A 22,162-nucleotide genomic window follows, 5' to 3' on the forward strand; every position below is an offset into this window, starting at 1 on the left:
TACGGAGCGGTTCCACGTCCATCGGTGGTTTGCCCGTGAGCGTGGGGCTGACCGGGGCTGGGGCTGAGGCTGCCCAGCGCCACGACCGCTAGCCTGGGAAAGACCGAAATTCCAGACTCCAAGTACGGTTTCTACTGAATGTGTATCGCTTTCGCACCGTCGTAAAGTCAAAACAGCACAAGCTAAACCATCGTTAAGTCAGGGACCATCTGTCCGTATTCAGCAAGAAGCCGGTCTGTCCCGGCTCAGCTAAAGTGGGTGTGTGCAGACTGCTGGGAGTGCGGCGCCTTGAAGGTGGCGGGTAGTTCGCTTGCTCCTCATGAGTGGAAGCGCCGGGCCCCCTGGCCACTGCTGCCGCCTCCCTGCCCCCGCTAACCTCTCAGGGCCGCTGGGTAGCAGCTCCACTCCGGCTGCCGGCTCAGCGATCTCCGGTGTCTCTTGCATAACGCTGGCAGATTACTTCCTCCTGGGTGAGAGTCATGGATATTCCTACAGCATTTATTTCCCTCCACTGCACGCTCAGGGCCCTGCTCCCCGCCCCCAGCGCCCCGCCCCTCCACGGTTCAGGCAGTGTTGTTCAGTGCCTGGGCCAGTGGGGAAGACTGCTGCCTGTGGGCAGGTAGGATGGGGGCAGGAGGCGCTGCAGACTCACGGAGGCCCTGGTCGCCTCTCCTCTCCCGGCCTCAGGATGGCAAGATGGTCCCCTATGGCTTCGACAACCAGACCAAGCACTGTCTGCGGCATCTGGGGAGGCACTACCAATTCCAGATCCGGGACCTACGGCCTGAGGACGCTGGCATTTACCAGGTTAGGGTGGAGGATGCTGAGGTCTTCTCCACGGAGCTGGAGGCCAGCGGTGAGTGGTCTGCCCGGCAGGAGCCTGAGTGAGGGGCTCGTGTCAATGCCATGGAGGTGGGGGGAGAACGTGGCCTGGCCCCCTTGCAGTCGGGGAGAGGAACACGTACCCAGATGGCTAGATTGTGATGATTCCTTTTCCAAGTCTTGGTCCGAGGTCCGTGCTCCTTGGTGCTGGGCTGGGCTCCACCGAGTCTGTCTCAGACGGAGAGCACCTGGGTCACAGACCACCTGCAAAAACCCTTCACTCTCAGGCCAAATCCAACTAATTCCACAACTTCTAGAGCCTCACTCCTCGCCAGCGTGGGGCCTGCTCTCCCACAACCCACCAGCAAGAGTGTCCACTGGGTCGGGCACCCTGGTGCCCGTGCAGGCCCCATCCCCCCCTGCCGCCCCGCCCCTTCTGCTCCAAGCCCCGCCCCCAGCACCTGCCAGCCCCAGGGCCTTGGAGGGAGGAGAGGCGGGTGGGGGGTGGGGAGCGCTTCCCGAAGGCAGATGAAGAACTCGGCTCAGTCAAGGCTGAGGAAGAGGGAGAGGGGAGACCTCCAGCAGGCCTGGCTGCAGGACGGCGCTTTGAAATGCCTGGAAACAGCTTGATGTGGGGAAAGGAACAGGGGCTTTGGGGCCAGCCAGCCCCAGGGGCGAATTCCAGCTGGACCACCTCTTAGCTGGGCAAGACTGGGGCAAGCTGCTTAACTTTGAAAGCCTCCATTTTCTTACCTGTGAAAGGGAAACACTCACACCTGCCCCGAGTGCTGGTGAGGATTAACCAGACGACAGATGTGAAGCCCTGTGCTCAGAGCGCTGGCTTCCTTCCTGTGCCTACCTGGCCCCCAGATAGAACGTTCAGATTTAGAACGACAGGCTTCCAGGCCCAGAGGCTCACTCTTCATAACCTAATTATAACTCCTCATTTTATGTGTGGGAAATTGATACCTGGGGTGAGGAGTGACCTGTCCAAGGTGACACAGGGACCTGTGGCTAAGCTGGTCTGAGCCAGGGATTCTGAGCTCCCAGCCCCGCTGTGTCAGGTCACACGGTGTCCTGCCACCCGGCTGACCCCCCGGTCCTGCTCCCCCCACAGACATCCCCCTCAGAGTGGTGGTTCCGCTGGCGGACGCCCGCTGTGAGGAGCACGGCGATGCGGTCTTCGAGTGCACGCTCTCCAGCCCCTGCCCCAGCGCCGCCTGGAGTTTCCAGCACCGGCCGCTCCGGCTCAGTGACAAGTACGAGGTGTTCGTGTCCTCTGATGGCCTGACCCACCGGCTGGTGGTGAGAGGCGCCCGCTTCGCAGACATGGGCCTCTATTCCCTGGGCACCAAGCTCCACGCCTCCAGCGCCTGGCTGGTGGTTGAAGGTGAGCAGGCCGCCGTGGCCTTCTCTGCCAAGGCCAGGCCTCGGGGCTGCGGAGGGTGGAGGAAGGCCAGGGCGGCGGCTTCTGTTGTCAGTCCCTTGATTTGGTGACTCCTTCACTCTCAGAGAGCAAGGAAGGCTCCTTGGATCTAATCCTGTCCCACTGCAGTGCCGGCTCCTCACGGCCAGCCCACCCCTGCACAGCGTGTCCGTGCCACCGGGCCTCAGATTACTCCGGGGGGCGTGGGACAGTGCCCAGGTCCAGGATGGATGGGAAACCCCGGGTCAGGCCGAAGAAAACTTACACTCCTAGGGTTCTCGGTTCAAGGTGACCCCAGGAAACTATAAATCAGTTGGACATTTGTAAGCCAGGCAGTGGGGCAAGCTGATTTTTAAAAACCATGCAATTGCTTGTTGCAAATGACTTTTGGTTTCTGTATTTTCTCCTTAAGCCCTCACCAACCACCTGGCGGGGGGTGGGGTGAACTGCAGGTTCAGGACAAGGGCAGTGGTGGTGGGCTTCACCCACCAAGGAGCTGGCGCAGTCTGGCCACCTCCAGAGACAGCTTGCTTCTCTCCCGGGGAAACCGAGGGTCACACAAGGCCAGAGGTGCCTTGGCCTGACTTAACAGGTATTTTCTCTTGTCTCTCTCTGGGGGCGCTGACCTCTCACCAAAGCTGGGAAGGATAAAAGCCTTCTGGCCGCAAGCGCTGACCGCCAGCTGCAGGCACAGGGAGCCCAGACCCCAGAAGATTCCAGGAGCGTCCAAGGCGAGGAGGGGAGACCCAGAGAGCACGACCCCATGGGGGTCTCCCTCCAGGCACCCAGGCTGGCGTCCGGGCGCACAGCCAGCCCAGACAGAGGTGGCCTGGGTGGGCACGGCTTCTCCCTGATGGAGGTCGAGGAGGCAGCTGACTCAGCCTGGGGCCCTGGGCAGGCAAGAGAGGGCTTCCTGGAAGAAGAGGGCAGAGTCACTCCTCTTAGGGAAGATCAGCTCCATAGAGAGGAAGGTGGGGCCGGGAGCCTTCCAGGGGCTCCCCGTCTGCAGAGGGAGGGCCTGGGATCAGGGCTGGGCCTCCCGGAAGGGCAGCAGCAAGATGCTAGCAGAGACAGAGAAGGGGACAGATATGCTGGCATGGCGGAAAGCTGGGAGGCAGGGTCTGGGCATCCTCAGGTGGGAGGACGGGGGCACAGCGGGGAAGGGAAGGAGCCCAGACAGGACCATGGGAGCCGACTGGATGGGCATGGCCTGGAGCGGCCCTGGGGCGCTCAGCTGGGACCTGGGATGGGAGCGCAGGCCCTGCGGGGATCCCAGGCTGATCCCTTGGGGTCTTGGTCAGGAGGGGAAGGGACGGAGAGGATTCTGCAGGGGGACAGCCTGGATGAGATGGAGGGAAGGGGTAGTCTGAGCGGGAAAGTGGGCAGAGGAGCCTCGAGGGCAGCCTGGGGCAGCGGGACTGGCCTGGGGGAAGCTGGAGGCAGTGGCTGGGAGGGCTCACTGCAGGAGGCAGGTGCTGGGGGCCCAGGGGCTCCCAAGGGCTGGGAAATGGGCCTACAGGGGCTCAGGGGAAGGGCAGGCCGGGAGACGGCAGGGGCCTCTGGTGAGGCTGGGGAAGATTCTAGAAGCCCCCAGCATTCTCAAGCCTGGACAGCTGGTGATGGCTCAGGGGGGCCAGGAGGAGTGGGATCTGGTCCTGCTGGTTGGCAAGTGGCCTCCGGGGCGCCTGGGGGGACAGAATCTGACAAGGGCTCTGGTTACAGGCATGGGTCGCTGGTGCTCGGAGGAATGTGGCCTGGAAACCAGGATGGTTACGGTCCTGGCAGAAGCGGGTCTGAGGGACTTTCCAGTCTCCAGAGTGGCTCAGGTGGCCCTGACGGAGGGCCGGAGGGTGAAGCTGGGCTGCGTGCAGGGGCCAGGGCTGTATCCGGAGGCGGGGGGGACACCAGCCCTGTGCGAGGGCATCGTCCCGATGGTGGTCTGGGGAGTCCCGGGACAGCAGGCTCTGTGGGTAGAGGTGGCCTCGGGTCCCCTGTCACTGTGGGGACTGCTGGGGAGGGCCATGGGCATGCAGGAGCTGAACCAGGGGGCTCTAGAAGAGGACGGCCTTGGAGTCGGGATGCAGATCACGGGGGCCTCGGAGCCTCCAGAGAAGGAGGCCACAAAGACGGCCCTGGGGGCCCAGGGCCTCTGAGCACAGCAGGTAGAGTGAGTGATGGGGACGGGGCCTCTAGAGCGGGCTCTGGCTACCGGGACGATGCCAGGCTCCCCAAGGCACTGGCTTCTCACGCTGGGACGCCTTCCGTGAGCTGGGGGGCTTCTGGGTCAGGCAAAGTGCTGGGTTATGGGGATGGATCAGGAATTCCAGGACCTCAGCAAATAGGAGGCGAAACAGCTTATGGAGGAAGGTCAAGGGGTCTTGGGCCTGAGGGGAGGGAGCCAAGCAGTGAAGCAGGTTTTAGAGATGGTTCGGGGGGTCTCAGAGGGATGGGGTCAGGGGGTGAGGCTGGTTACAGGGATGGTTTAGGGGGTTCTGGGGAAGTGGGGTCAGGGGGTGAGGCTGGTTACAGGGATGGCTTAGGGGGTTCTGGGGAAGTGGGGTCAGGGGGTGAGGCAGGGTATAAGGGTGGTTCGGGGGGTCTTAGAGGAATGGGGTCAGGGGGTGAGGCTGGTTACAGGGATGGTTTAGGGGGTTCTGGGGAAGTGGGGTCAGGGGGTGAGGCTGGTTACAGGGATGGTTTAGGGGGTTCTGGGGAAGTGGGGTTAGGGGGTGAGGCAGGGTATAAGGGTGGTTCGGGGGGTCTTAGAGGAATGGGGTCAGGGGGTGAGGCTGGTTACAGGGATGGTTTAGGGGGTTCTGGGGAAGTGGGGTCAGGGGGTGAGGCTGGTTACAGGGATGGTTTAGGGGGTTCTGGGGAAGTGGGGTTAGGGGGTGAGGCAGGGTATAAGGGTGGTTCGGGGGGTCCTAGAGGAATGGGGTCAAGCGGTGAGGCTGGTTACAGGGATGGTTTAGGGGGTTCTGGGGAAGTGGGGTCAGGGGGTGAGGCAGGGTATAAGGGTGGTTCGGGGGGTCTTAGAGGAATGGGGTCAGGGGGTGAGGCTGGTTACAGGGATGGTTTAGGGGGTTCTGGGGAAGTGGGGTCAGGGGGTGAGGCTGGTTACAGGGATGGTTTAGGGGGTTCTGGGGAAGTGGGGTTAGGGGGTGAGGCAGGGTATAAGGGTGGTTCGGGGGGTCTTAGAGGAATGGGGTCAGGGGGTGAGGCTGGTTACAGGGATGGTTTAGGGGGTTCTGGGGAAGTGGGGTCAGGGGGTGAGGCTGGTTACAGGGATGGTTTAGGGGGTTCTGGGGAAGTGGGGTTAGGGGATGAGGCAGGGTATAAGGGTGGTTCGGGGGGTCTTAGAGGAATGGGGTCAAGGGGTGAGGCTGGTTACAGGGATGGTTTAGGGGGTTCTGGGGAAGTGGGGTTAGGGGGTGAGGCAGGGTATAAGGATGGTTCAGGGGGTCTTAGAGGAATGGGGTCAGGGGGTGAGGCTGGTTACAGGGATGGTTTAGGGGGTTCTGGGGAAGTGGGGTCAGGGGGTGAGGCTGGTTACAGGGATGGTTTAGGGGGTTCTGGGGAAGTGGGGTTAGGGGGTGAGGCAGGGTATAAGGGTGTTTCGGGGGGTCTTAGAGGAATGGGGTCAAGGGGTGAGGCTGGTTACAGGGATGGTTTAGGGGGTTCTGGGGAAGTGGGGTTAGGGGGTGAGGCAGGGTATAAGGGTGGTTCGGGGGGTCTTAGAGGAATGGGGTCAGGGGGTGAGGCTGGTTACAGGGATGGTTTAGGGGGTTCTGGGGAAGTGGGGTCAGGGGGTGAGGCTGGTTACAGGGATGGTTTAGGGGGTTCTGGGGAAGTGGGGTCAGGGGGTGAGGCAGGGTATAAGGGTGGTTTGGGGGGTCCTAGAGGAATGGGGTCAGGGGGTGAAGCTGGTTACAGGGATGGTTTAGGGGGTTCTGGGGAAGTGGGGTTAGGGGGTGAGGCAGGGTATAAGAGTGGTTCGGGGGGTCTTAGAGCAATGGGGTCAGGGGGTGAGGCTGGTTACAGGGATGGTTTAGGGGGTTCTGGGGAAGTGGGGTTAGGGGGTGAGGCAGGGTATAAGGGTGTTTCGGGGGGTCTTAGAGGAATGGGGTCAAGGGGTGAGGCTGGTTACAGGGATGGTTTAGGGGGTTCTGGGGAAGTGGGGTTAGGGGGTGAGGCAGGGTATAAGGGTGGTTCGGGGGGTCTTAGAGGAATGGGGTCAGGGGGTGAGGCTGGTTACAGGGATGGTTTAGGGGGTTCTGGGGAAGTGGGGTCAGGGGGTGAGGCAGGGTATAAGGGTGTTTCGGGGGGTCTTAGAGGAATGGGGTCAAGGGGTGAGGCTGGTTACAGGGATGGTTTAGGGGGTTCTGGGGAAGTGGGGTTAGGGGGTGAGGCAGGGTATAAGGGTGGTTCGGGGGGTCTTAGAGCAATGGGGTCAGGGGGTGAGGCTGGTTACAGGGATGGTTTAGGGGGTTCTGGGGAAGTGGGGTCAGGGGGTGAGGCAGGGTATAAGGGTGGTTCGGGGGATCTTAGAGGAATGGGGTCAAGGGGTGAGGCTGGTTACAGGGATGGTTTAGGGGGTTCTGGGGAAGTGGGGTTAGGTGGTGAGGCAGGGTATAAGGATGGTTCGGGGGGTCTTAGAGAAATGGGGTCATGGGGTGAGGCTGGTTACAGGGATGGTTTAGGGGGTTCTGGGGAAGTGGGGTCAGGGGGTGAGGCTGGTTACAGGGATGGTTTAGGGGGTTCTGGGGAAGTGGGGTTAGGGGGTGAGGCAGGGTATAAGTGTGGTTTGGGGGGTCCTAGAGGAATGGGGTCAGGGGGTGAGGCTGGTTACAGGGATGGTTTAGGGGGTTCTGGGGAAGTGGGGTCAGGGGGTGAGGCAGGGTATAAGGATGGGTCAGGGGGTGAGGCTGGTTACAGGGATGGTTTAGGGGGTTCTGGGGAAGTGGGGTTAGGGGGTGAGGCAGGGTATAAGGATGGTTCAGGGGGTCTTAGAGGAATGGGGTCAGGGGGTGAGGCTGGTTACAGGGATGGTTTAGGGGGTTCTGGGGAAGTGGGGTTAGGGGGTGAGGCAGGGTATAAGGGTGGTTCGGGGGGTCTTAGAGGAATAGGGTCAGGGGGTGAGGCTGGTTACAGGGATGGTTTAGGGGGTTCTGGGGAAGTGGGGTCAGGGGGTGAGGCAGGGTATAAGGATGGTTCAGGGGGTCTTAGAGGAATGGGGGCAGGGGATGAGGCAGGTTACAGAGATGGTTTAGGGGGTTCTGGGGACGTAGGGGCAGGGGGTGAGGCAGGTTACAGGGATGGATCAGGGGGTCTTAGAGGAATAGGGTCAGGGAGTAAAGGAGGTTATAGGGGAGACTCGAGAGGATCTGGGGGGAAAGGTCCAGGGGGTGAGATGGGCTGCAGAGATGGTTCAGGGCGGTTTGGAGTAACAGACTCACTGGCTGGAATGGGACATGAGGGTGGACCCAGAGGTCAAGAACCCAGGGGGCACCAGCCAGGATACTGGTCAGCATCGGAGGGGTCTTATGGTGGCACAGGCCCCAAGGATGGTCCAGAGAGGGGCAGTGGGACGGAGCTTATGGGAGGGGCAGGTGCTGGGCTGGGCTCCAGGAAGGCTGGAACAGTGGACACCACTGATGGCACAGCACAGGGGGACGGCCCCAAGGGCCTGGGGATGCAGGGCACTCACGGAGGACCACAGGCTCTTTTAGATGGGCAGGGCTCTGTGAGTGGCTTGGGGGCCTCTGGCTCCTCGGGCAGCCCTGAGGCGCTGGGGGCTATTGTCTCTGAGGGACAGTCAGGCATCAGAGGGCGGCAGAAGGGCTCTGGGCTCCGAGAGTCCCCTGGGAACAGAGAGGCTCCCAGTGAGAAGGGCAGGGCTGCAGGCCGTGCAAGGGGTGTGGGAGCTTCTGGGTTTCCTGATGGTCCGGGGGCAGTGCAGGACAAGACCTGGGCAGGGGACCGCTGCTCTGGAATCCCAGCGTGACCCTGACTTCTGGGAAGCAGGGCCAGGGGCAGCAGACGGGGGTCCAGCAACTGGCCAGGGTGGGTTGGCACCTCAGGGTCTTGAGACCACACCCCTGGGAGGCAGGAGGTTTGGGGCAGGGTGGGGGGGCTCAGCAGGTGCAGGCCAGGGTCTAGACAGCGGCCAGATGCCCAGGAAAATGGGCGAATCAATGCTAGGGTCTGCTGATGGGCGTGGGATCAGCGACTCTTGGGGCCCAGGCTGGGAAGACCAGGGGTCTGGCCAAGGCAGCACGGGTGCCAGGGGTGGGCCCCCAGGCTCCAGGGTTTCAAGCTCCCGGCAAGAGGAAGATGCCACTTTTGGGGGGTCCCGTGAAGGGCCTGAGGGTTCTGGGGGCTGGGGTGGGCAAAGCCCAGGGTTTCTGGATGGCAAAGCTTCTGGTCTGGGACGGGGCAGGGCTAGCGGCCCAGGGGACGCAGGTGTCCCAAGAAGGGGGGCTTCTGCGGAGGGGGAGAATGACCCCACTCAGAAGCCTGGGAGTCTGGGGCGCCAGGGAGCCAGGGAGGGCCTAGGTGGTCTCCTTGGCAGAAAAGACTCTGCAGACAGATCAGGGGGGATCCAGGGGCCTGGCTCGCAGCTGGAAAAAGGACAGAGGGGAGGAAGGGGGTCCCTAGTGGGGCAGGCATCCCTGGAGGCTGAGGATGACAGAGCCCAAGGTCCAGGTGCCCTAAAGGAGCACGAGGGCCACGGAGCAGAGGAGTCTGGTGGGCCAGAAAGGAGGCCCGGCCCATTCAGGAGTAGGACTCAGACGTGGTCGAGGGTCGAGGTTGGACCAGCAACGAGAGGCCTGGAGCAGCTGCCTGGAGGAGAGGACGTGGGGTGCCCGGGGGAGCCCCCGAGCCATGCTGGCAGCAGGAGAGGCGGCAAAGAGGGCGGATTGGACGCCCATGGCCAGAGAAGCGATGCCGCCCGCAGTCCCAGATCCAGACACAAGCCTGGCGCTGGTGGTTTCTCCGAGGAGGCTCAAGGTAGGTGTCGCTCCAGGGACACTCTCTGGACACTGGGGTGCCTGGGCCGGTCCCTAACCTGCCTCCAGCCCCAGGAGTTTGCCCCCATCAGTGCTTCCCATTGCCAGTGCTCATTTCCCAATTTAGGAAGCAGCCTCTTCCTCCTGTGCAGGTGGGATCCCGGCTGCGGGGCTCAACGCCCTCCTGGGTGTCTGTCTGTCTTGATACCCTATGTCCAAAGCACTGAGTTGTTGAACTAACTCTCCGAGGGTTACCCAGACTTCCATCTGTGTGACTCCAAGGCCCGTCACTTACCTTGCACCCCAGATCTCCAGTACCAGCCTAGGCCCTGCAGAGAAAAATGGGCGGTCTGGCCCTGCTGGCACTGGCTGAGCCCAGGTGGCAGGACATATGGCCTCCCAGGGTGCTGCACAGGCCGTGGCCTAGGAGGCTGGGCCATGGGGAATCCCTGAGTGCCTGGCCCCGACTCTCCCCTGTGTCTCCCCAGGCACCGCAGGCCACTTCTCCCAGGGCCTGGCTGACACGGAGGTGCAGCAGGGGGAGGACGCCGTGCTCTCCTGCACCCTCACCCGTGACCTGGGGCCTGGAGCCTGGTTTAAGGATGGTGTCAAGGTACTGCCCCCGGCTTCACGGACCAGTTTGCGGGCTGGGATGGTGAAGCAGAGGAGGGGAGGGGAGGGGAGGGGCTTTGCAACAAAGAGCTTTCATTCCTTGTTGTACCAACACACCTACTCAGGGAGAAGCTTAAATAGCCAACAACTTGGTGTGCTTAAAATAAAAAGTGGATTTTAAAATGGGTGGGTACCCCACTCACTCCTCCTTAAACACACCCCTTGCCCACCCTCTACCATCCAAACTGCCTTCCTGTCCCAGCCCCCACTGAGCTCTACCTGTCCTTCAAGGTCCTGTACAAATGCCATCTTCTCAGCCCAGCCAGACGGGCTCTTCTCTCTCTGAGCAGCCCCCTTCTAGTCGTCATCTCAGGAGGGTGTACATCACAGTGCTTCAGAGCACAGCTGGACCTGGCTGACCCCAGCTCGGCCATTAACCACTGACATGGCCTCTGGTTTCCCCATCTGTGAAATGGGTCGACTCAGTACCTGCTTCATCAGGTCACTGGAACCATTAATGAGGCACTGAACACAGGCCAGGGGGGTGGTGGTTGGCACCAGCCTGACACATGATGAGCGGTCAGTCCTTTCCCTCAATTGCATCAGTAAAGGCCCAGGCTGGTGGCAGGAGCAGCTGGACGGGGTGGGATGACCAGCTCCTCTGTGTCCTTGTAACAGCTCAGCACCCAGGACGGAGTCATCTTTGAGCAGGATGGGCTCGCGCACAGGCTCCTCATCGCCCACGTGCAGGGGACCCAGGCCGGGAGGTACTCCTTCGTGGCCGGCAACCAGCAGAGTGAGGCCACACTGACCGTCCGCGGTAAGGCCAAGCCCTGCCCTGTCCTGCCAGGTGGCCTCTTTGCCAGGCAACATCCTCCACTTCTAAACCCTGAATGTGTCTTAGGCCTGCAGCCCGTGTCAGATGGCACCCTCAGTCTGAGGGGGTGGTTTTAAAAGCAGCCCGAACGCTCCCCACCCGTCGTCTGCACGTCCTCGGGAAGGCCCAGCCCTGGCCCCTCCTGCTGCAGACGAAGCCCCTGGGCTCCCCTTGTCAGTCCTTATGAGGTGGGGAGGGGGCTTCCTCCTCTGGGCCCCTCCATCCCCACCCCCAGGCACCCGCTGCCAGCCGTCTCCGACTCTCGTGCCCCATCCTCTTGCCAGACCCCCCGATCATCGCTCCAGACGTGACAGAGAAGCTGAGGGAGCCACTGGTGGTCAAGGCGGGGAAGCCAGCGACCATGAAGGTCCCCTTCCAGAGCCGCCTCCCGGTTCAGGCCACCTGGAGGAAGGACGGGGCTGAGGTGGCAGGCGGCGACAGCAGAGGGGCCCAGGTGGTCGTGGGGGACAGCTTCACACGGCTGTGCCTCCCCAGCGCCGACAGGAAGGACCGAGGCCAGTACAGCGTGACGCTGAGGAGCGAGGGCGGCTCTGTGCAGGCCGAGCTCACCCTGCAAGTCCTAGGTGCCAGCCCAACCCCGTTTCTAGCCCCATTCCCAGCCCGGGCCAAGCCCTCCCCAGCAGTGAGGCAGGCCCTGGATGGGGGGCGGTCCCTGGCTCTGACCCTCACCTGCATGCTGTTTAAGATCCAGACATATCCCTGCCTCCCCGCCTCTCTCCAGACTGGGTAGGAAGAGGTAGTTTAGATAGATAAAGGGCCAGGCTCCTGCCACGGGGAGATTTCCCTGCAGCTAACACACCAGGCCCTGGGGCGGTCACCGGGGTGGGTGGTGGGACCCAGCCCTGAGCTGAGCCAGTGAGGTGGGGCTGCCTGTGGCCAGAGGGGACTGCCTGTGTGGTGGGCCTGGGCTCGGGGCTGGTGTATTCCTCATCAACCCCACCCTGGCTGGAGAAGCGGGGCATGAGTCAGCGGTGGAGACCAGGGTCGCCTCTAGGTAATGCCCATCTAGGCCTCTACCCCCGGGCAGGCTCGTCCACTGATGGGGGAGTCAAGCATTGCTTCTCTGTGGCTCCTCTGACCCCATCTCTTTCTCCTCCTCTCGGGGGTCCCCAGACAAGCCCCAGCCCCCGCAGGGCCCCCTGGAAGTACAAGATTGCCACGGGGCTGGCGTCTGCCTCCGCTGGCAGCCCCCAAGGGACGACGGGGGCCAGGCCCTAGAGCACTACGTGGTAGAGAGGCAGCAGGCCGGCCGGAGCACTTGGCTGAAGCTGGGCGAGACCCCAGCAGACAGCACCACATTCACGGACATCCACGCGGAGCAGGGCAAGAAGTACACCTTCCGCGTGCGGGCTGTGACGGCGGAGGGGCCCGGGGAGGCCCTGCAGTCCGAGGAGGTGCTGGTGGCTCCCGAGGGTGAGCACAGGCTGGGACAGGGGCAAGGGCACTGCGGGGCCCCCCACGGTGCCCGGAGGCCAGGCTGGTCTGCCGAGAGGCTGCGCGACTCGAGGCCGCCCGTCGGAGGGCACCGTGAGACGCCTTACCCCAGCCCCACCGGGCCCCGGCGGCCGGAGCAGCCGGCCTGACGCGTGGGGCCTCCTCCCGGCTGTGGCTCCGTGGGGTGGCGGCGGACCAGCGGAGCCACTCTCTCAGGACCCTGGGTGGGCCTGGCATCATCCTCCAGCAGATGACCCCGGCTGGAGTGTCTCCTAGGGGACCGGGCTGAGGGACCTCAGGGTGGGCCCTAGACCCCTGGCCACGTGCTTCCCTGTTTCTGTCACTCCTGCCCCCAAACTGCAGGCCGGCTCAGGCCCCTGACACTGCCCAGGAAGGGACCGTGTGTAGCCAGCCCGCTCCTCCCCAGGACCTCCCTGGGAGCTGGCGCCTCACCCAGCCTCAGGCCGACCAGCACCTTCTCTGCCCCCAGCTCTTCCCGGGCCCCCGTCCCCACCGGCCATCCTGTCAGCCTCCAGCCAGAGCATCACACTGTCGTGGACGGCGCCGCGGGGCCCAGGCAGCTCCCACATCCTGGGCTACCTCATCGAGAAACGCAAGAAGGGAAGTAACACCTGGACGGCCGTGAACCAGCAACCGGTGCCTGGTGAGCCTCACCACGGCCTCCAGGGCCTCCCTGGACTGCGGCTCGGGTCCCCCTGAAAGCATGAGCCAGATCACTCTAGTACAGGGGTCTCGCCTGCGCTGATGCGCCCCGGGGGCATTCAGCAGTGTGCAGCAATTCTGGGCTTACCGAAGACCAGAAAGATGGGGGTGGCCTCTCATGTGAAGGGGCCGGGATGCAGTGGCCCATCCCCCAACACGGGGGGCGGCAACCCCCGCCTCTCCCCGCACAAGAATGTCAGTGACAGCGGGGGTGGGAGACCCTGGTTTAACACAGTCCCAGGATGGAAGCCAGGGAACCCCTGGACCCTCTCCTCCACCCCGGGCAGCTCCCTCTTCTGCCTAATCTGAGCTTCCTTGTCCATACACTAGGGGAGGGGGGTGTCCCTGCCCCACTATGTAGATCCCAAGGAACCACCTTCTGAGACCAGAACAAACTCAGAAAAGCCCAAGTCCAGGTTAGCAGGAGAAAGAAGGGGCTCGGGCGCCGGGCAGGCTGGGCGGGCGCCGGGCGGGGCCTCTCATGGCCTCACATCTCCGCAAAGAGGGAAGGGGACTGGGGGCGCTCTTCCAACAGCTCTAGGGCAGAGAGAGCCAGAGGGATTAAGGCGCTTGCCCGAGACATCCCAGCAAGTCCGTGGCAGAGCCAGACAGGGATCCCAGCCCTGAGACCCTGGGTGGCAGCCCTCTCCCCGTGCAGAGAACAGAGCCACGCCGGCCCCACCAGGGCGGGACTGACGTGGTGCTCCTTCCACAGAGAAGAAGTGGACGGTGGCGGACCTGCGGCAGGGCTGTCAGTACGAGTTCCGGGTCACGGCCGTGGCTCCCTCTGGCCTCGGACAGCCTGGGCCCCCATCAGAGGCCGTCTTCGCTCGGGACCCCATGAGTGAGTGGAGCGCCCACCCAGGAGAGGGCGGTGGTGGTGTGAGCCGGGGACAGCTCTAAGCCAGTGGGAGGGGACGGGAGGCCCCCGGCCAGGACCAGTCCCTGAGGAAGCGTCAGGAGGGCTGCGAGGTAAATGTGGAAGGGCCCTGCAGCATAGCTTAGGGGCCCGGGGAGGTTTCAGCCCCTACACTGAGATCAGACAGGCCGGGGGCCCCACAGTGGGAATTCCAAGCGCCCCTCCCTAGATGACTCCACTCACTCGGTCCCAGTCCTGGGAGCATCCACTCACCCCAGTGAGAGGTCGTCACCCCACGGGGAGGGGTGTCATGGGAGAGCCTCACCACCCATTCTGTGTCCACGGAGTGACTGCTCGTCACCTGCCGGGGGCTGGCATCGTGCCGAGACCCAGGTGAATCCTTCAGGAACTTCTGGTTTAGAGCAGCACCGCCCTGTCCATTGTCTGGGGAACACCAGGCACCCAGAGGCACCGCAGGTGTGGCGAGGGCAGCAGGGACAGCAGAGGAGGTCCGCGGTCAACACGGCCCTGACAGGTCCTACAGTAAAGAAACCTCCCCAATTTTGTTTGATCCAAATTTCCCAAATGTGAGCAGAGAATACCTTTCCACAAACACACCTATCAAAGCCTCCCTCCAAGGCAAATGGGGCTCCGTGCACCCCTCCTCTCTGCCTGAGTGACCAGCCAGTCACTCAGGGGTGGGGATGCAGCCCATTCCTGGGCCTCATGAACCAGCCTGGGGGTGTCCTCCCATGTCAGCCAGGCCCTGGGGAAGAGGCCGTGGGCCCTGGAGAGACCCGGGGGCCTGGGGGCCGGGCAGGTGGATCCCCAGGTTTGGAGCCCAGAGCCCTGGACCCTGTGCAGTGTACAGAGCCATTTACACACATCAGCCCTCTGTCCTGAGCCCTCGGAGGGGGGGGGGCTGCACAGCGATCGTTGCCATTCTAAGGTAAAGAGCACAAAGTATGGACTGAGTGCCCACAAGGCAGTCTAGGCTAGGAGCTTACAGCTCAGGACAAAAAGATACAGAATTCTAGTCTTCAAGGATCTTCGAACCTAAGGACTTACTGACTCATCAGCTAAAATCCCAGATTTCAGGAATTACAGAAGGGCAGTTAGGGGAAGGGGGCTGGCAGGCTGGCAAATGAGTGGAAGGAGTTAGGAAAGGCTTCCTGGAGGAGGTGAGCTGGGATGGGGGGTGTAGACCACGGAAGATCCTGGGGACGGAGGAAGGATCTGGGTCCAGGCAGGTGCATCAGGGAAGTCCAGAGCAAGACCAGTCCCTGAGTAAAAGGAATCCCCAGCCGCCCACAGAAACCAGCGAGTGTCCAGAGGGGCTCTAGGCCTCTCGGCGCCACTCCCAACACCCGCGGTGCCCGGCAGGACCCCCTGGGCCTGTGAGGGATCTCCAGGTCATAGACACGTCCCACACCAGCATCACCCTGAGCTGGGCCCGGCCGGACACACAGGATGGAGATGAAGCCCAGGGCTACGTGGTGGAGCTGTGCGGCTCGGACAGCCTTCAGTGGAGCCCGTGCCACATGGGCACCGTGCCTGGACCCACCTACACAGCCCGAGGGCTTCGGCCCCGAGAGGGCTACTTCGTGCGGGTGACAGCAGTTAATGACGGGGGCCGCGGCCAGCCCATGACCCTGGACACCGTAGTGCAGGCCATGCCTGTTACTGGTGAGTGCCACCTCCCTGCGCCTTTCTGGGGAGGAGCCTCTGAGCAGCACCCGTGGGCTGGCCGAGCCCAGATCCCCCTCCCTGGCTTAGTGAAGTGTCAGGGGGTAGGATCTGGGCAGTGGGCAAGGCAAGTCCTTTTCAGGGGAGATGCATTTTCATTATAACTCATTACAGTCATGCAAGGTCAATACTGTCCCCAGTTTACAGACAAGGAAACTGAGGTCGGAGGTCCTTTGCCCTGGGGCTCACCACTGGTAGGTGGCAGAGCAGGGTTTGAGCCAGGTGGCTGAGCCCAGAGCCCAGGCTCCAGGCCTCTGTGCTGCTTCGCAAGCGCGGCCTGAGCAGGCCAGGCCGCCCTCAGCCTGCGCGCTCAGGCCAGAGCAGAAGGCGCCACAGCCCTGTCACTGGGAGGGGGGCCGCCCTTGCCCTGGGGCCCTCATTGCTGGAACAGCTGCCCTGTGTTTGGCCAAGCTGACACTGGGCCATCCTAACAGACCCCAGTTGTCCCTGCGACACTCGGGGGAGACATACCTGCAGTGAAGCTCTCCCTGGTCTGCTGTCCAGAGCCTGGAGCCTGGTTCTGGCTCTGCCCCTGACTCCAGGGGTCCCATGGGTAGTTGCCTCACCCACCAAGTGTAAGAGTTGGCCTGGTTTCTCACCATCCTCCTCCGCTCCGGCCTGACCCGAGGCTTTCCCTGACCTGCTCCTTCTTGGACCCCTCCCACTCCTGTGCTCAGCTCCCCGCGGTCCCCTCCAGCCCTGTCTCCAGTTCCCACGGAGCCCCCGTCCGTCATCGCCAGGCTGGCTGGGCGCCCCCTCCAGCCCTGCCTGGTTGGTGACCGGGGGCTGGGGCTCACCTGTACCAGGAGGTGATGAGCCGTCCTGCGTGTTTCAGTCTGTCCCAAGTTCCTCATGGACGCCACCATGAAGGACTCGATGACGGTCAGAGCTGGGGACACTGTTCGCGTGCCTGTCTACTTTGAGGTGAGCATACCTAGTGGGCTGGGGTGGGGGCTGGCTCGGCTGTGTGGTTCTCCTTTCTTCCCGGTTGGTTCCCTCTGGCCCCGAGTCAGTGACCTGGGCTTGTGCTGGAAATCAGGCAGGTGAGGAAGGGAGGAGGGAGTCCTCCGGGCAGGGGCAGCCCTCCCCTGGCCGCTGGGGAGCCATTCTGCTGGCATCTGTGACTCCCTCTGGTGGTAGCCTCCAGTACTGCACCTCTAAACCTTGGCCCCCAGGGGCCGGGGCAATGCCCTTGGACTTCAGGGTGCATGTTGTGTGCACACCTGGCCTGCGTCTGGCTCAGGAGAGTCCTCAGGCAGCGCCACCGGTCTCTGTACGTGTAGTAGAGCAGCCCAGCGTGTGGTGAGACGCACAGGTGGCCTGGATTCAAACTCTGATGTCACACTCACAAGCTGTGTGTCTTTGGACAAGTATCTTAACCTCTCTGTGTTCCGACATCCTCATCTGTCAAATGGGGGTAATAATAGTAACTTATCTCAAAGGCTTGTTCTGAGGATTCAAGGAATTAAAACTTGAAAGCACATAAACAGTGCTGGGCAGATGGCAAGTGGCCGTGCGTCTTACCCACCATCGTTACTATTACTGCTGTTGTTGTTGTTAAAATCTCCACCACCACCATCATCAACATCTGTGCAGAAAGCTCATAGGTGGCAGAGCCAGAAGCACACCCACATCTAACCCTAAATTACATGTCCTTAAATATTAGACCATAAAAATGCCAATGGTCATGATGACAAAAATATTTAAGACACACCGAGCATTTGCTCTGTCTCGGGCCCTGTTCTCTGTGTTCCCCATATATTGGTAACTTCTTGAGTCCTCAGACAATCCTGTGGGTAAGTCACCGTCACCATCCCCATGTGACTAGTGTGCCCATTGCCGAGGGTCTCATGGGAGTTGGTGGCACAGGCAGCTGGACTGGCCCCCAACCCTGGTCAGGGTCAGGCCACCACACTCTCCCGCCTGGACTACTGCAGGGACCCCAAGCCATCCCCACTTGAGCCTGGGCACCGGGGTGGTCAGCACTCCCTCCCCATGAGTCGTGCCCACTCCCATCAGGTCCTCAGCCCCCCACCCTGGCCACGTGAATCTAGATCTGACTCTGACTTCCTGTTCCAACCTTACAACAGCAGCTCATGGCTCAGAGGGGGAATCCAGACATCTGTATGTGACATGCGGGGCCCTTAACATTGTTGCCAACACCCCTGTCCAGCGGCCTCCCCTATCCTGCCACCCAACCATGCCCACCTGTCCGCCAGTTTTTCTCTGAACAGGCACCCCCTCCCCACCCCCCACCCAGGGCTCTGCCAGATCACCTCCTCCCTGAACGCTCTGTTCTCACTTACACCTCACCCAGCTCAAACTCCCCTCCTCACCCCTCCCTCCCCCGTTTCCCAGGCCAACCCCTTGCCGGAGGTGACCTGGCTAAAGGATGGCTTGCCCTTGCCTAAAAGAAGCGTGACCTCCACCAAGGATGGCCTCACCCAGCTCCTGGTCCCCGTGGCCAGCCTCGCGGACAGCGGCCTCTACACTGTGGTACTGAGGAGCCTGCGGGGGGAGGAGGCCACCTACAGCTTCCGCCTCACGGTGGCAGGTGAGGCAGGTCTGGGCTGGGGCTGGACACTGGCCGGGCCACCCCCGGTGGCCGGCCACAGGTCTCAGCGGTCCACCCGGCCTGGGAGGGCCCTTCCTGTGTGCCTGAAGGGAGGAAGGGGGAGGGCCCAGGGAGAGTCCAGGGGATCACTGTTCTGCCCCACGCCCTCCCCGGACTCCACTTGTTCCTCACTTGGGGTCAGTGAGTGCAGATGGTCACCACCACCACATCGCTCGAGACAGCAGTGGGGAGAACGGTCTGTGGTCCTCACCCGGGGTGCAGGTTATGTCTCCCAGCCCCCGCCCCGGAGGGGTTTCTCGAACGCAGATATGAGGAACACCACCTGGTTTTCCGAAAGCCCCCACTCTGTCCTTGTCCTGGGGCATCGAACTTAGGAGCCAAAGTGAATTAAAATTAGTCTTTTGGGAGGTTTCCCATCCTCCAGCGGTAGCCACAGACCCCTGGCCCAGCTCTCTCTGGCTCTGGCCGCCTGCCTGGCAAGGCCGCATCTCCAGAGCCCTGGGAGACGCGGGACCGGGGTGGGCCTCGGGGACCCCGGCGGGGCCAGGCGGGGGCCTGCGCGGTCGGGTGCGCTGCCGCCCCAGCCCGCCCCTCTCTGTGCCCGCAGCGCGCCCGCGGCCGCCGGGGCCCATCGTCCTGCGGGCCGGCGCGCTGGGCTCGGTGACGGCCGAGTGGGCGCCGTCCCCCGACGAGGCGGAGGCAGGGGCCGCGCCGCTGCACTACTCGGTGCTGCTGCGCTCATCGGCCGACGCGCGCTGGCGCCCCGCGGCCGAGCGCCTGCACACCTGCCGCTTCACCCTGGTGGACCTCGTCCCGGGCCACGAGTACCACTTCCGCGTGGTGGCCAGCAACGAGCTGGGCGCCAGCGAGCCTTCGGACACGCGCCAGCCCTGGGTCGTCCCGCGGCCGCCGCCAGGTGAGCGCGGCGCGGAGGGCGGGGTGGGGGGGAGCGAAGGAGAGGGGGCGGCCTCTCGCTCTTCCCATCCCCATCCCCGGGGCGGGCCCGCCCACCCGCCGGCTTCCCCCTCGTCCCCCGCGTCCCCCGCGCGCGGTGGTGCCTCCGCCGGGAGAGCGCCCAGGGCCCGTGGGTCTGCGGGACTTGGGTGGCCTCTCAAGTCAGCGGCAGGTGGGGAGAAGTTAGTATTTCTCCAAAAACAGTCTTTTACCGTAGAACAGATGCAGAACTTGAAAGCAGTCACCAGAAAAAGCAGGTCGTAAAACCAGAGGCACGATTTCATTTTTCCAAAATGTAAAAATGTCTGCAAGGTTCCACCCCGAAATGTTAGCCCCGGTTGTCGGTGGGCGGGTAGATTGTGCTTGGCTTTGATTCCTCCTCCTGATTTCCTATTTGTTCCAAATGTATCCACAGTGAATATGTGTTAGCTTGTAGTACAGGAAAAAAAATACAAAATGTATTTTAAGAAAAGGGGAAAAAAATGGGTTGAGCAGCCTTGGGGGACACGTTTGCAGGTGAGACGTGGCGGGAGGCCCAGGCGGTGCCCGCGTCTACCAGCAGCTTCCCACCCGGACGCACCTTCTCACCTTCTGACCTTCCTCCCTGCGTCTCCCCCGCAGACAAGTTCACGGTGAAGGTTCCCAGCTACCGCGAGCCAGACCTGAGCCAGAAGCCCCGCTTCCTGGTGGGCCTGCGGACCCACCTGCTGCCCCTGGGCTGCGAGTGCTGCATGACCTGCGCAGTGCAGGGCTGGCCCCGGCCCCGCGTCACCTGGTTCAAGAACGACCAGAGCCTGGCAGGGAGCCCCGCCGTGTACAGCACCGACGTGCTGGGCGTCTGCTCCCTGGTCATCCCCAGCGTCTCCGCTGCGGACAGCGGCGAGTACAAGGCAGTGGCCGAGAACCCTCTGGGCCAGGCTGTCAGCACCGCCAAGCTCATCGTTGTAGGTGAGGTGCTGCCTCACAGGGGCGAGCTGGCTGGGGGAGGGGGGAGGGGAGCCCCAGGAGCAGCCCGGCCTGCCTTCCGGGAGCCATCAAGGGACCCGTCCCCTCTAGAGTGATGGGCTGGGATCGGGACAGCAGGGACCTCCGCCTGGCTCTCCGCGGACTCTGTTATGTAACCTCTGTCCCAGAGGGGCCTTGGCTTGCCCGTCTGTGCAGCCCAGTGACAGATCACTGGTGAGCAGCTCTTGGCTCAAGGGCTCCGTGTCCCCCAGCTAAGCTTCCCCGTGCGGCCTTGCTGCCCAGTTCAAGTGGGAGACAAGAGGCTTTTCTGCATTAAAGCTCATAACTACGCCCAGAGACAGACGCCTAGTGCCCCACAGCCACCTTGGTTCTCTCACTGGTGGTCCCCTTTTCAGGAAAGCAAATTGCATATGTTAATAAGGTAACATTTCCCCCCAATAACAACTTATACTTTAAATAGCAAAAAAAAAAAAAAAAAGAAAGAAAGAAAGAAAAGAAAAGTCCTAAACATTTTAAAAGATTCAGAATTGACCTTGGTGCAGAAATGGCCCTTTCAGCCCTGGAAGGAACATCTTGTCTCTCTGGGGCATCCACAAAGTGCCCAGCCCATGAGCATACCTGGTGTTTGGGATGGTCAGGGTTGCCTGAGGGGACAGGCAAGAACCTTGTCTGGAGGTGGAGAGCACGTGGTGGCTGTGGATGGATCTGAACACCCTGGTTGGTCAAGCCACCCCCACCCTACCCCCAGCCCGCCTGACCCCCTGCAGTGTCACATTGACCTTTGCTCTGTATCTTTGCAGAATCTAACCCCTAGCCCCGCCTCCCCCTGCAATGGCCTCGCCCAGCCCCGCAGCCCTGAAGATCCCTGAAACGTCACTCCTGACACCACGCTGAAAGGATGGAGGACGCTGGCAGTTCCCAGAGCCCCAGGGAGACCGGAGTCAGGGGCTCCTGGGGAAGCCACGCCAGGAGGGCACGGAGTTTTGGGGAAGAGAAAGAAGGAGGGGACACTCAGTGTCCCAGCCCCGGGCTAAGTCACTGAGCCGAACGGCAGCGAACCTCCCGCCTGGGGGCTCCGGTGGGCCGGAGTGTGTCTGCAGGAAGGAGGCCGAGTCCTGGTCTCCCCAGGCTGGGCCCCGAAGGGAGGGTGGGGAGGGCTGGGCCAGCGTGACTGTAGCGGGGGTGGGGTGAGGGCGGGGCCTGTGTGTGGGAAGGCTGCTCTCCGCGCTTCTCCTCATTAAAGCATTGGCTGCCTCGAGCAAATCATCGCGTGTCAATCTGGGGTTAGTCGCTGGAGGAAAGGGCCTTTGTACCAGCTCCCGCTGGGAGGGTGCGTGGGTTCCGTCTCGGCGAAGAGCTGGGTGGAAGTGGGCTCTTCCTCTGCAGCCCAGGCCTGCGCAGTCAGTTCCTTGGGTGGGGAAGCTGAGGGGATCTGCAGTCCTGAGTCCTCGCCCGGCGCCCCCAGCACGCCTCTGTCTGGCAGGAATTCCGCGGAGCCCAGCCGGAGGCTTCCCTTGGTGGGGCTAGCGCTGTGGGCCCAGCAGGTGTGTGGGGATTCGGCCCTTACTCGGGGCTCTGTGGGCCCCCTCGCCCTCCACAGCCCCGCTGCCCCGTATCACGGGCGGGCCCTGTGTCACAGACGGTTCGGGATGCCTCCCTTTCCAGTAAAGGACCTCTGTGGGGCCCACCACCACTGCCAGAAGCTCTGGTCCGCCTTCCTCCTCAAGGCCTGTCCCCTGAGCCTCCCAGGCTCCTAGGAGATACTCCGGTCCCCAGGGCCACAGGGAAGGGGGAAGGCAGAGCCCAGCTCCCCAGTATGTCGGCTTTGAGGCCTGGAACCCCCCTCTCCCCGCCCCCATTGAGCTGGAACAAGTCTGCTGTCACTCCCTGTGCCGGCATCCAGCTTCCCCTCCCCCTGCCTGCAGGGTTGGGGCACAAGTGTGAGGGGCTGGAGGACAGATGTCTGCGCTTGCTGGGAAGTGGGAACAGGCGCTCAGGGAGCTGGGGTGAGGAGGGATGCTACGGCTACACCAAGGAAGGCTTCCTGGAGGCGGTGACATCTTGGAAGGATAAGAGGGAGTGGGCAGGCAGGGGCGGGGAAGGGCTGTCAGGAGGGGAGAAGACCCCTGCACAGGCA

At 62.6% G+C, this 22,162-nt stretch overlaps 1 protein-coding gene across 1 annotated transcript in view; it reads left to right on the top strand.

The window, feature by feature from the left end:
• IGFN1 (immunoglobulin like and fibronectin type III domain containing 1) overlaps positions 1-21,278 on the top strand; it is a 28,662-nt gene extending 7,384 nt beyond the window's left edge. The window contains 16 exon segments of the mRNA XM_064477311.1: positions 688-856; positions 1,940-2,212; positions 2,887-8,222; positions 8,224-9,259; positions 9,747-9,871; positions 10,549-10,690; positions 11,032-11,331; positions 11,882-12,181; positions 12,693-12,866; positions 13,641-13,769; positions 15,168-15,470; positions 16,366-16,454; positions 17,889-18,084; positions 18,713-19,021; positions 19,681-20,007; positions 20,826-21,278. Coding sequence (XP_064333381.1) covers positions 688-856; positions 1,940-2,212; positions 2,887-8,222; positions 8,224-9,259; positions 9,747-9,871; positions 10,549-10,690; positions 11,032-11,331; positions 11,882-12,181; positions 12,693-12,866; positions 13,641-13,769; positions 15,168-15,470; positions 16,366-16,454; positions 17,889-18,084; positions 18,713-19,021; positions 19,681-20,007; positions 20,826-20,839 — 9,222 coding nt within the window. The 3' untranslated portion in view covers positions 20,840-21,278.
• The last annotated feature ends 884 nt before the right edge of the window (positions 21,279-22,162 follow it).

Source organism: Camelus dromedarius, chromosome 21 (assembly GCF_036321535.1).
Source record: "Camelus dromedarius isolate mCamDro1 chromosome 21, mCamDro1.pat, whole genome shotgun sequence".
NCBI classification, from domain to species: Eukaryota; Metazoa; Chordata; class Mammalia; order Artiodactyla; family Camelidae; genus Camelus; species Camelus dromedarius.